At 37.7% G+C, this 13206-nt stretch overlaps 1 protein-coding gene across 1 annotated transcript in view; it reads right to left on the bottom strand.

The window, feature by feature from the left end:
• The window catches only part of ABCB5 (ATP binding cassette subfamily B member 5), a 125683-nt gene that overhangs the window by 59870 nt on the left and 52607 nt on the right, over nt 1-13206 (bottom strand). The window contains 2 exon segments of the mRNA XM_057732579.1: nt 2049-2189; nt 11819-11980. Of these exon segments, the coding sequence (XP_057588562.1) occupies nt 2049-2189; nt 11819-11980 (303 nt within the window).

Here is a 13206-nt window from a genome sequence, read left to right as displayed (position 1 = left end):
GCCAATTCCTATTACTCCAATTTCCTAATGATTCATTATACTAAATTTTCTCTGTTCAAATTACTATGTGGTTTCTGTCTCCTGGCTCAACCCAGACTAATGTAACCTCCCATTACTTATTCTAAAATCCTGCTTCACATTTTTCATTTCATTATTTATTTTTATAGTCCCTCATTTCCATGTTCACTTTTCATTGCAATACCATGGTCTGAAAGAATCCTTTACAAATATGGCCATGGAGCTGATGCTTGGCTTGTTTCAGTTCTTGGGTATAAGACTATCCTTCCAGGCTCTCAGCTTTGTACTCACTATAGCTCTAGGCAATGGAAACCAAGTTGGCAGCCTCCTTTTAAGAGTAGGTCTATGACTGTAGCTCAGCTCACCACTTTGTACTTTTGCTCTATTTCTGGTTGGTAGAGATATTTATCTTGTTTTGGAGCCTGGATATGTCTTATTGGTTTTTCTCATTTTTCTCTTTTTTATGTTTTATCTATCGTTCCTGTGTGTATGGAGCAGAGCAGTTGTATTGGAGTGTAAATTTACCCTACCATTTTCTCCAGAAGTCTCGGAGTTGTTTTTTCACTTTATGATTTTCACCTTTCTTAGGTTTTGAAAATCCACTTTACAGATCTAGTGAATTTGCAGATTTTGAGGTAGATTTTCTTTCTGTTTGCAGCAATTACAGTGTCAGGTCCAACCGCTATTAATAGATGTTTTAACACAGTGTTTTTTACACTCTTGCACAGTGTTTCACAAACTCTTGTACAGTACAAACACTTGTACTGTATTCTTATACTCAGGCATTTTGCCATATGCCAAATTATCTATGCTACTATTTACTTAATATTTTTCTTTGCATGTTTATGTAAATGAATTTTTAAGAAAATTAATAGATAAGGAAAAAATGTAAGTGTGAATGCTATGTATGACAATGTACCTAAAGAGAAAGAACTGCATCTGGAATTAAAAGCAATGGACTGGCAATGCCAGAAAAGGGCAGAGAAGGAGGTTTGGGGTAGATAATCCCAGGCAGATAATTGGTAGATGAGACTGAGAAAAGTGGGTAGGAAGATGGTGGGAATAGTTAAGGGGTGGTCAAACTTAAGTATCAGTCAGACTCAAGGAGAAGAAGGGATCTCCAGTTTGGGAGGAAATGGCCAAAGACAGGAGTGGGATGATGTGGAAGCTGGGGGTTAGGAAGACAGAAGCTAATATTTAAGGGCTGGGTGAGGGATTTCATGGTGTATGAGTTTACAGCTGAGAAGCAGCAAAACGGGGCTGAGTGAGGTTGACTGGGGTTGAGGAGTGGGTTGGGCTCAGGGAATGGGGAGGCTGGAAGAAGCATAGGCTGAGGTGAGATGGAACAATATTTTATGAAAGAACACTGAGGAAAATGTTTAGAGTGGAGATTGAGGTCCAAAGTAGGTGCTGGGCATGTTAAGAGAAGGGAGGCTGAATGCGATAGAGAAATTAGAGTTGAGGTAAGAGTGGAGACTGAAGAGAGGTAGTTCTGAGGGGTATGAGATGTACAGAGGGTTGAAGCAGGGTGATCTGGACTCAGGAAAAGCCTGGAGGTAGGAGTGGGGAAGCAAGCATGGGAACAAGTACTCCTTGCCCAACTGAACAAAGCTATTAGGGTTGTACCCTGGGATTGGAAGACTGGATCCCGTACCTGCTAGTTCTTATCTGTCTCCAGGGAGTGGAGTGGATTTGGGACCTTATATGATTCAAATTGATCTTGAACATCACTGTTGGTGTTCTGTACCACACTTCCTGAGCCACTGTTTTAACCCATGGTTTGCCAATAGGAAAGGATTCTCATGAGATTTTGTGCCCCAACAATGACCTCTGACCTAAATGCAGTCTTATTTGAGGGCCTCTTTCTCATAGTGTCACAGTGATAATAGAGTGAAGTTCGGGAAAGACTTAGGTTTGGTAAACTTAGTCCTATAATAACATTTTATAGTAAATAAATTCTAAATATTATAAAGGTTGTATCAAAATTCATTGGAGAAATGTTGGTAACTTGTTGATAGTTGAACTATTACCTCTTTGTTTTGGATGGATTCCTCAGATTTGTCAGTAAAGTCTGATTTGATGCTATTCATAGAGCACAGAGGAATTGAGCTGGTATCTTTTTCAATAGAATATGCCATTGATTCCATCTGTTCATCAGCTTTTTTAATATCCTAAATGAAGGATACACATGTTAATACTAAAATAATGCCTTAAAAATTCAAAGCAACTTTATTAAGCATCCCTCTAAAATTGTACTGCCTCTGTTATTGAAAGTGGTATATTCTTGAGCAGTTCTTGCTGAAGTTTTCAGACTTAATACAGAGCCAGTAAGTCCAACTCATATTAAAATGTTAGTGAGGGACAATAGCTTGTGCCTTTTCCCCCAAAGACCTATACAATTAACTAGAGAAAACAATGTCTTAATTTAAAACAATTATTCCACTAGCAAGGACAGATCTTGGTAAAAGGAGTTTGTGAGGGAGATGACTCAAATATACTCTCTCTCTGATCCCTTCTTCCCAGCCTTTTCTGGAGCTTATAAATTTATAACATGTAGCTAGGCACTTAAATGTGAGGCTGGTCCTGGGCCTGAGACAGAACTCAGGAGACAATAACACTTTCCAGGCCTGCTACTGTTATCCATTCCAGTATGACCAAAAAGCAAAATTGGTGGGGCCAGCTCCAAAAGAATGACAAATTCCAAAGACATCAAGTTAAACTTAAAGAAGCTGCTTAAATCATAGAATAGGATAAAGCTCTAAACTAGATTGCTCTAAGTCTAGTTTTGTTTTTCTTGCTACTCCAAGAAATAAGACCAGTTTTAGTGAAATAAAGGTGTTACATATTCTCTGCTCATCTGAATGTGATGTGAGTGATCTGTGACTTCCTCATAAAGAGATGGGAGGAGGGATGAAGACAGAAATGAAGAGCCCAGTTAGGATGATGGTGGCCCAGACCATGGTGGGGAGTGGAGATGGAAAGACTTAGGTAACTTTAAGTGCAAGGGAGATATGTACATGGAAGGCTTCCCAGGGACACTGTGATTCTTTAACAAGATTAATAACTGCTAATCAGTCATTTCAAAGTACCATGAACTTTAACTAGCTATCCTAATATCTTTACTCAGACATTCCTTTATGCTATCACTTTCTTTTTTTCAGTAAATTTCTCTACCAAGAAAGAAATTTTTTATTTGGCTTTTTTTTTCAGGAGCTATTTACTTTGTGGCAAGTTTAAAATAAAATTTTGACTTCCTATAATAAAATTTTCTAAAGAGGTGCTTTAACAGATCAAAGAATTTCTTTTCCTGAGAAGGCTGCTAGGTAAAATAACAATGACAAGAAGTTTTGGTATGTATGTATCTCTACCTCTTTTTATTTCATTTTCGTGTGAATACTCACTAAAGGAAACTCACAGACTCACTGTCTGTAAATACTCATGCACATTCTAGATAAATAATTACAGCATTAATCTGTACATGCTTACAGCAATAACCCTGGTTTCAACTTTCCTTAAAAATTTGACTGGATAATAAACGCTAACGCTGAGAGTAGTCATATAGTAAAATTTATTCTGCCAACGGTATTTCTAAGAACTTTACATGAATGAACTCATTTAATACTCAATGTAATTAATTAATATGTTACTATTATTTCCCTCATTTTAGAGATTAGAAAACAGGCACAGAGAATTTAAACAACTTACCCACAATCCTAAAACTATTAAATGGCAGAGTAAAGATTTCAACTTGCTGTCTCCAGAGCTCGTGACCTTAACCATTTTGCTATGCTTTTTGGGATTGATTTTCTCAGCAGCATTAACTTTGTAATACTTACGAAAATCACCAATGGTCATAAATTGAATCATTTGGACACTACAGGCAACAGTGGCAAATAAGTGCATCCAGAGTTTCAGAAATGTGTTACTGTTTATATGTAGATATCATGCATGTTATGTTCACTATACAGTTCCCAGAATATTAGTTATTCATTGAGTATTAATATTTAAAATTGTATTATTATATCAGAATGAACATTATTTTAGATAATCAGAGATACTAATCCATTTGAATAAGGTGTTTTAAATTTTTATACATTTATACCACAAACACTCCATTTTTGTTTTACTTACATTGTAGAACTCTTTAATCTAACACCTAAAAATGGAGTTTTAGTTTAGTTATAATGAAAAATAAAGAAGTGTTACTTCAAAGAAACATCCGAGTGTTGTAGTTTTTAAAAATCTCAAAATAGGGTTAATTTGACTAGTTATTTCCTTTTATTGTTACAATTATTAGTTTGAAAATATTGAACTTAATAACTTCATAAATTGTTAAGTCTACTATGGAATGAAAATCATGCAAATTCAACTGGCAAACAACATGTATATTTTATCTTTAAAGAAAAATATGGCCTAATATAAAATAAAATTGGAATCAAGCAGTTTTAAAATCACTATAAGACTACATTTTCAGACTTTTTCATTTTTTTTTTTTTTACTATCATTGCTTTATAGGATGTATTTAAAAATCCTTCATTATAGCATTGTGGAGAAAGCTGAGGTTTGATATTTTAGTTTGATAAGGAGATGGAGACTCATAACTTTCTAAATTTCCTAATCTGTGAAATAATAATGTTGATATTAAAAATATAATCAGAAAGGTTGAAGAAGTAAAATAAACCAAAAGGGGTTGATATTAGCTGTCTGCAGAAGACCACTGGAAAGAAGGCTTTCTTTCAGACCAAGAGAAGAAGGCAGAATAAAGAAGATAGCTAGAGATTAAAGATGGCGGCGAAGTAGAGAGACGTGGAGTGCATCCCTCCCCACAGATGCATTGGGAATGCACGGAAGGACGCAGTAATTCTCACAGAGAAACAGCTGAACACCAGCAGACGGCCTTGGACACCGGATGGGACTGCGGGGAGCCCGACATAGCCGGTAGGGAGGCATCTACGAGGGCTCAAAGAGGGTGAAGCGGCGGAGCTGTGGCAGACGGGAGGGAGTGAGAAACATTCGGAGGGTCCGCAGCGCAGCTCAGCGTTCCCGGACCAAGACATCGATCCGCGGCTGAACGGAGGGTCCAGGAGCGGGAGTGTGGGAGCAGGAGAGCTGGTTCAGTGTGGGAAACATTGTTGCCATTAGGGTGACGGACCGAGAGGACAGGAGGGAGGAGGCCCGCGGAGAGGAGTGCCCGTTCCTGAGAGCTGCCCGGCCATGATGGCGGCTGGAGGCTGCAGGCTCACTGGCGGCTGGGAGGAGCCACGCGCATAGCCTCTCCCTCTCTTTCGGTGCCTCTGCAACAGGCAGTGGAGAGACGCCCTGCGGGCCACCTAAGGCGCTCAGGGATAACAAGTACCCTCAGGCACTCGGGTGGGGCTAGATTAAAACCCCTTGCAACGCCAGCAGCAGGGAGGCTGCTGAGAGAAAAAAAAAAAAAAAGAAAAGAAAAAAAACCCCCGAGAGAGGCCCAACTCTAAGACTTTCTGTTTACGCCTGAGCCACCGGCGCCCTCTGCAACAGGCATCTCCAAGCCTGACTGAGACATCAGTGCGCCACTGCTCACTGCCCCCCAGGAGAAGGAGCCACTGTTGTACCCTCTCCCTCCCCACACACCAAGGCTTACAGACAAACAATAAAGGAACCTCTGCTGGTCACAGAATAACACAAAAAACCCAAGGACAAGCAACCCCAAAAGTTTGGACAACCATGAGGAAACAAAGAAACACCATGCAGGCAAAGGAGCAAGAAAAAAACCCACAAGACCAAATAAATGAGGAGGAAATAGGAAAAATGCCTGAAAAGGAATTTAGAGTAATGATAGTAAAAATGATACAAAATCTCGATAACAAAATAGAGAAAGTACAAGAAACAGTTCATAAGAACTCAGAAAAACAAACAGCAATGGATAACAAAATAACTGAAATTAAAAATACTCTAGATGCTATAACCAGCAGAATGACTGAGGCAGAAGAACGAATAAGTGAATTGGAAGATAAAATGGGGGAAATAACTGCCACAGAGCAGGAAAAAGAAAAAATAATAAAAAGAATAGAAGACAGTCTCAGAGACGTCACTGATAACATTAAGCGTACCAACATTCGAATTATAGGCATCCCAGAAGAAGAAGAAAACAAGAAAGGGTCTGAGAAAATATTTGAAGAGGTTATAGTGGAAAACTTCCCCAACATGGGAAAGGAAATAATTCACCAAGTCCAAGAAGCACAGAGAGTCCCATACAGAATAAACCCAAGGAGAAATACACCGAGACACATATTAATCAAACTAACGACAATTAAACACAAAGAAAAAATATTAAAAGCAGCAAGAGAAAAGCAACAAACAACATATAAGGGAAAACCCATCAGGATAACAGCTGACCTTTCCACAGAAACTCTGCAGGCCAGAAGGGAATGGCAGGATATCCTGAAAGTCCTGAAAGAGAGAAACCTACAGCCAAGAATACTCTACCCAGCAAGAATCTCATTCAGATTTGAGGGAGAAATCAAAAGCTTTCCAGACAAGCAAAAGTTAAGAGAATTCAGCACCACCAAACCAGCCTTACAACAAGTGCTAAAGGAACTTCTCTAAGTAGGAAACACAAGAAAAGGAAAACATCTACAAATACAAACTCAAAACAATTAAGAAAGTGGTAATTGGAACACACATGTCAATAATCACTTTAAATGTAAATGGACTAAATGCTCCAACCAAAAGACACAGACTGGCTGAATGGATACAAAAACAAGACCCTTCTATATGCTGCCTACAAGAAACCCACTTCAGACCAAGGGATACATATAGACTGAAAGTAAAGGGATGGAAAAAGATATTCCATGCAAATGGAAGTCAAAAGAAAGCTGGAGTAGCAATACTCATATCAGACAAATTAGACTTGAAAGTAAAGACTATTAAAAGAGACAAGGAAGGACACTACATAATGATCAAGGGATCCATCCAAGAAGAACATATCACAATGGTAAATATCTATGCCCCCAATATAGGAGCACCTCAATACATAAGGCAAATGCTAACAGCTATAAAAGGGAACATCGACAGGAACACAATAATAGTGGGAGACTTGAACACCCCACTTACATCAATGGACAGATCATCCAAACAGAATATAAATAAAGACACACAAGCTTTAAATGACACATTAGACCATCTCGACTTGGTTGATATTTATAGGACATTCCATCCAAAAACGACAGACTACACGTTCTTCTCAAGTGCACACGGAACATTTTCCAGGATAGATCACATCTTGGGTCACAAATCAAACCTCAGCAAATTCAAGAAAATTGAAATCATATCAAGCATCTTCTCAGACCACAACGCCATGAGACTAGATATCAATTACAGGAAAAAAATTGCAAAAAAGACAAACACATGGAGGCTAAACAATTCACTCTTAAACAACCAAGGAATCACTAAAGAAATCAAAGAGGAAATCAAAAAATATCTAGAAACAAATGACAATGAAAACACAACAACCCAAAACCTATGGGATGCAGCAAAAGCAGTTCTAAGGGGGAAGTTTATAGCAATACAGTCCTACCTTAAGAAACAAGAAAATGATCGAATAAACAACCTAACCTTACACCTCAAACAACTAGAGAAAGAAGAACAAAGAAACCCTAAAGTGAGCAGAAGAAAAGAAATCATAAAGATCAGGGCAGAAATAAATGAAAAAGAAAGGAAAGAAACCATAAGAAAAATAAATAAAACTAAAAGCTGGTTCTTTGAGAAGATTAACAAAATTGATAAACCATTAGCCAGACTCATCAAGAAAAAAAGGGAGAAGATGCAAATCAACAGAATTAGAAATGAAAAAGGAGAAGTAACAACAGACACCTCAGAAATACAAAACATCATGAGAGACTACTACAAGCAACTCTATGCCAATAAATTGGATAACCTGGAAGAAATGGATACATTCTTAGAAAAATACAATCTTCCAAGACTGAACCAGGAAGAAATAGAAACCATGAACAGACCAATCACAAGTACGGAAATTGAGGCAGTGATTAAAAATCTCCCAACACACAAAAGCCCAGGACCAGATGGGTTCACAGGCGAATTCTATCAAACATTTTGAGAAGAGTTAACACCTATCCTTCTCAAACTCTTCCAAAATATTGCAGAAGGCGGAGCACTCCCAAACTCATTCTACGAGGCTACCATCACCCTGATACCAAAACCAGGCAAAGATGTCACAAAAAAAGAAAACTATAGACCAATATCACTGATGAATATAGATGCAAAAATCCTCAACAAAATACTAGCTAACAGACTCCAACAGCACATTAAAAAAATCATACACCATGATCAAGTGGGGTTTATCCCTGGGATGCAAGGATTCTTCAATATACGCAAATCAATCAATGTGATACATCATATCAACAAATTGAAGGATAAAAACCATATGATCATTTCAATAGATGCAGAAAAAGCTTTTGACAAAGTTCAACATCCATTTATGATAAAAGCTCTCCAGAAAATGGGCATAGAAGGAAATTACCTCAACATAATAAAAGCCATATATGCAAAACCAAAAGCCAACATTGTTCTCAGTGGAGAAAAACTGGAAGAATTCCCCCTAAATACAGGAACAAGACAAGGGTGTCCACTCTCACCACTATTATTCAACATAGTTTTGGAAGTTTTAGCCACAGCAATCAGAGAAGAAAAAGAAATCAAAGGAATCCAAATTGGAAAAGAAGAAGTAAAATTGTCACTCTTTGCAGATGACATGATATTATATATAGAAAACCCTAAAGACTCTACCAGAAAACTGCTATCACTAATTGATGAGTTTAGTAAAGTAGCAGGATACAAAATTAATGCACAGAAATCCCTTGCATTCCTATACACTAACAACGGAAGAGCAGAAAGAGAAATTAAGGAAACTCTCCCATTCACCATTGCAACCAAAAGAATAAAATACCTAGGAATAAACCTGCCTAAGGAGGCAAAAGATCTGTATGCAGAAAACTTTAAGACATTGATGAAAGAAATCAAAGACGACACAAACAGATGGAGGGACATACCATGTTCCTGGATTGGAAGAATCAACATCGTGAAAATGTCTGTACTACCCAAAGCAATTTACAGATTCAATGCAATCCCGATCAAATTACCAATGGCATTTTTCACAGAACTAGAGCAAGAAATCTTACGATTTGTATGGAAACGCAAAAGACCCCGAATAGCCAAAGCAATCTTGAGAAGGAAAAATGGAGTTGGTGGAATCAGGCTTCCTGACTTCAAACTATACTACAAGGCCATAGTGATCAAGACAGTATGGTACTGGCACAAAAATAGAAAGGAAGATCAATGGAATAGAATAGAGAACTCAGAAGTAAGCCCAAACACATATGGGCACCTTATCTTTGACAAAGGAGGCACGAGTCTACAATGGAAAAAAGACAGCCTCTTCCATAAGTGGTGCTGGGAGAACTGGGCAGCAACATGCAAAAGAATGAAATTAGAACACTTCCTAACACCATACACAAAAGTAAACTCCAAATGGATTAAAGACCTACATGTAAGGCCAGACACTATCAAACTCCTAGAGGAAAACATAGGCAGAACACTATATGACATCCATCAAAGCGCCATCCTTTTTGACCCACCTCCTAGAATCATGGAAATAAAATCAAGAATAAATGAATGGGACCTCATGAAACTTAAAAGCTTTTGCACAGCAAAAGAAACCATAAACAAGACTAAAAGGCAACCCTCAGAGTGGGAAAAAATAATTGCCTATGAAACAACGGACAAAGGATTAACCTCCAAAATATACAAGCAGCTCATGAAGCTTAATACCAAAAAAGCAAATAACCCAATCCACAAATGGGCAGAAGACCTAAATAGACATTTCTCCAAAGAAGACATACAGATGGCCAACAAACACATGAAAAGATGCTCCACATCACTAATCATCAGAGAAATGCAAGTCAAAGCCACAATGAGGTATCACCTCACACCAGTCAGAATGGCCATCATCACAAAGTCTGGAAACAACAAATGTTGGAGAGGGTGTGGAGAAAAAGGAACTCTCCTGCACTGTTGGTGGGACTGTAAATTGGTACAGCCACTATGGAAAACAATTTGGAGGTTCCTTAAAAAACTACAAATAGAACTACCATATGATCCAGTAATCCCACTCCTGGGCATATACCCAAAGAAAACCATAATCCCAAAAGAAACTTGTACCATAATGTTTATTGCAGCACTATTTACAATAGCCAGAACATGGAAGCAACCTAAATGCCCATCAACAAATGAATGGATACAGAAGATGTGGCATATATATACAATGGAATATTACTCAGCTATAAAAAGGGATGAGATGGAGCTATATGTAATGAGGTGGATAGAACTACAGTCTGTCATACAGAGTGAAGTAAGTCAGAAAGAGAAGGACAAATATTGTATGCTAACTCACATATACGGAATCTAAAAATGGTACTGTTGGACTCAGTGACCAGAACAAGGATGCAGATACAGAGAATGGACTGGAGAACTCGAGGTATGGGAGGGGGCCGGGGGTGAAGGGGAAACTGAGAAGAAGCGAGAGAGTAACACAGACATATATAAACTACCAACTGTAAAATAGTCAGTGGGAAGTTGTTGTATAACAAAGGGAGTCCAACTCGAGGATGGAAGATGCCTTTGAGGACTGGGGTGGGGAGGGTGGGGGGGGCTTGGGGGGGGCGTCAAGGAAGGGAGGGAAGATGGGGATATGTGTATAAAAACGGGTGATTGAACCTGGTGTACCCCCCAAAAAAATAAATAAATAAATTAAAAAAAAAAAAAAAAAAAAAAGAAGATAGCTAGAGCCTAATTACTATCACTTATGTTAATGTGCCCTAATGAAAAAACTATGTGAAATTCAGTAGGGTAGATCACATGGTATGCAGAAGTTTGGATCCTAAAAAACAGGAATTTGGCAGTGTGCCTCCAGCATTATTGTGCTTCCTCCTGATTGCCTAATATGAGCTTTCTGGTCTACCTGTAAGAATTTGGTATGTATATGGTATGGATATAGGTATGTATCCTTTCATTCAGCAGATAGTTTTCGAGTGCCCACTGCGTGCCAGGCATTGGGGAAGGTGCCTCTTACACGGGAAGTCTCAACCTTTCCATGATCTGACCTTCATTATCCAAATTTTCCATTATACCCCCAATACTCATTATTACTCATGGAAAGCTGGTTTCCTTTCTGTTTAGTTACAAACCAAGTTCCTTATCACTTTCATGTTACCTAGATTTCTCCTCCTTTTAGCCACCTCCTACCTTCTTGACTTCAAGATTTCTTCATGAATCCTTCCATGGGTAATCTAATTCCCTACATCCCCATCAATCTTGCTTCTTATTTCTACAACTTGTAACATCTGCATGCATGATTCTGCATTTTGCCTCTGTAGCTAAGTTTTAAGCCCTTAAATAGGGATTGTTTGCTATATTTTGTTGTGCTCTAACAAAAAGATCACAGTATATAGACTTAGATTGTTCTGGATCTGCCATATACAAGCGTTGAAGCTTATTTGTAGTTAGTGTGCCTGGCAAATATTAGGTATTATGTACCAATTAGTTCTTTAACTTCATCATTATCTAGCACAATGCTAAGGATATTAGACTCACTGAATTTCTTCGCTGAGGAACTATAAATAAACCTTGGTTGCCTTGTGAAATCTAAGATTATAATTCAGGACTTCTGTTTTCTAGTATGGCATGATCTCTGAAAACTTCAAAAAAAATCTGCCAACATAACATTATGTCATGTAAACATTACCTGTGACATTGCAAGTGAATAATATAGACCTTGTTTTGCCATTAGTTCAGCATGTGTTCCTTTTTCCACCACCACCCCATCTTTTATGGTCACAATCACATCTGCACTTCGAATAGTGGAAAGCCGGTGAGCTACCACAATTGTTGTCCGACCTTTGCTTGCCTATAAAACAAGAAGCATAGAAAATAAATATAAATTAGTCAAAATAACAAACTGAATATTCAAGAAAACTTCTTATAGTATTATTTAAGTATCAAAGAAGCTTACCTCTGGATATATAAGTTTGAAAACTTTAATTGATTAGGAAGGCCAATAGAAATTAAAATGAAAAGGCAGGAAGTTAGATTCCAAATTGGTGGATTTATGAAACAATAGCATCTTAGAACTAGAAAAGAAACTAAAGACCATTTAATTTGAGCCATCTAACAACTGCCTGGCTATTAGTAACTAAAAGTAAATAAGTTTAAGTAACTTAAACTTATTATTTCTTATTTTTTCACCTCTAAAATTGGTGTACAGATTCAAGATAATATGTTTTTAACTTTTTAACAAATATTATATGTCAATACATATGGAAAAGTACACATAAGCATACAGATAATGCACTTTCACAAACCAAGTACATCCAGACGCATAGTACCCAGATTATGAAACAGATCATTACCAGTACCCTGAAACCCTCTTCAAGCTCTCTTCTAATCACTGTTACCACTCACCTACACCAGCGGTAACCACTATCCTAACTTCTAACAGCTTAGATTTATTTTGTTTAGTTTTCTTCTTTTATATAAATGGAGTCATGCAGTATATACCCTTCTATGTCCAGGCATTTTTGTTTAACATTATGTTTTTGAGATTCATCCATTTTGTTGTATATAATTGGAGATCATTCTTATTGCTGAACCGTACTTCATTATGTGAATATATCATGATTTATCCATTCCAGTGGTGATTGACATTTGGGTAGTTTCAGGGTTTTTCCTATTATGAGTAGATTCCCATACATATTTATTTGGTGAACATATGTCCACAATTCTAGCAGTTGTATACCTAAGAGGGGGATTGCTGAGTCATACGCTCAGCTTTTTTAGATTCTGCCAAACAGCTTTTCAAAGCAGTTGTCCTGGTTTATAAATGTTTCCCAATAGTGAAAGAGAGTTACGGTTACTCTATATTCTCACCAGCACTTGGTATTTTCTTTGTCAGGTAGGTGAATACTATCATATTGTGGCTTTTATTTGCATTTTCCTAATGACTGGTAAAGTTGAACAACTTTTCAAAGGGTTAGTGACAATTTGGATATTCTCTCCAGTGAACTGTACGTTTTTGCTTGTTTTTCTATTGGCACTATGTTTTTCTTGTCAAATTTCAGGAGATGTTTATGTATT

Source organism: Hippopotamus amphibius, chromosome 4 (assembly GCF_030028045.1).
Source record: "Hippopotamus amphibius kiboko isolate mHipAmp2 chromosome 4, mHipAmp2.hap2, whole genome shotgun sequence".
Classification (NCBI taxonomy): domain Eukaryota; kingdom Metazoa; phylum Chordata; class Mammalia; order Artiodactyla; family Hippopotamidae; genus Hippopotamus; species Hippopotamus amphibius.
This window is presented reverse-complemented; position numbering and strand designations above follow the sequence as displayed.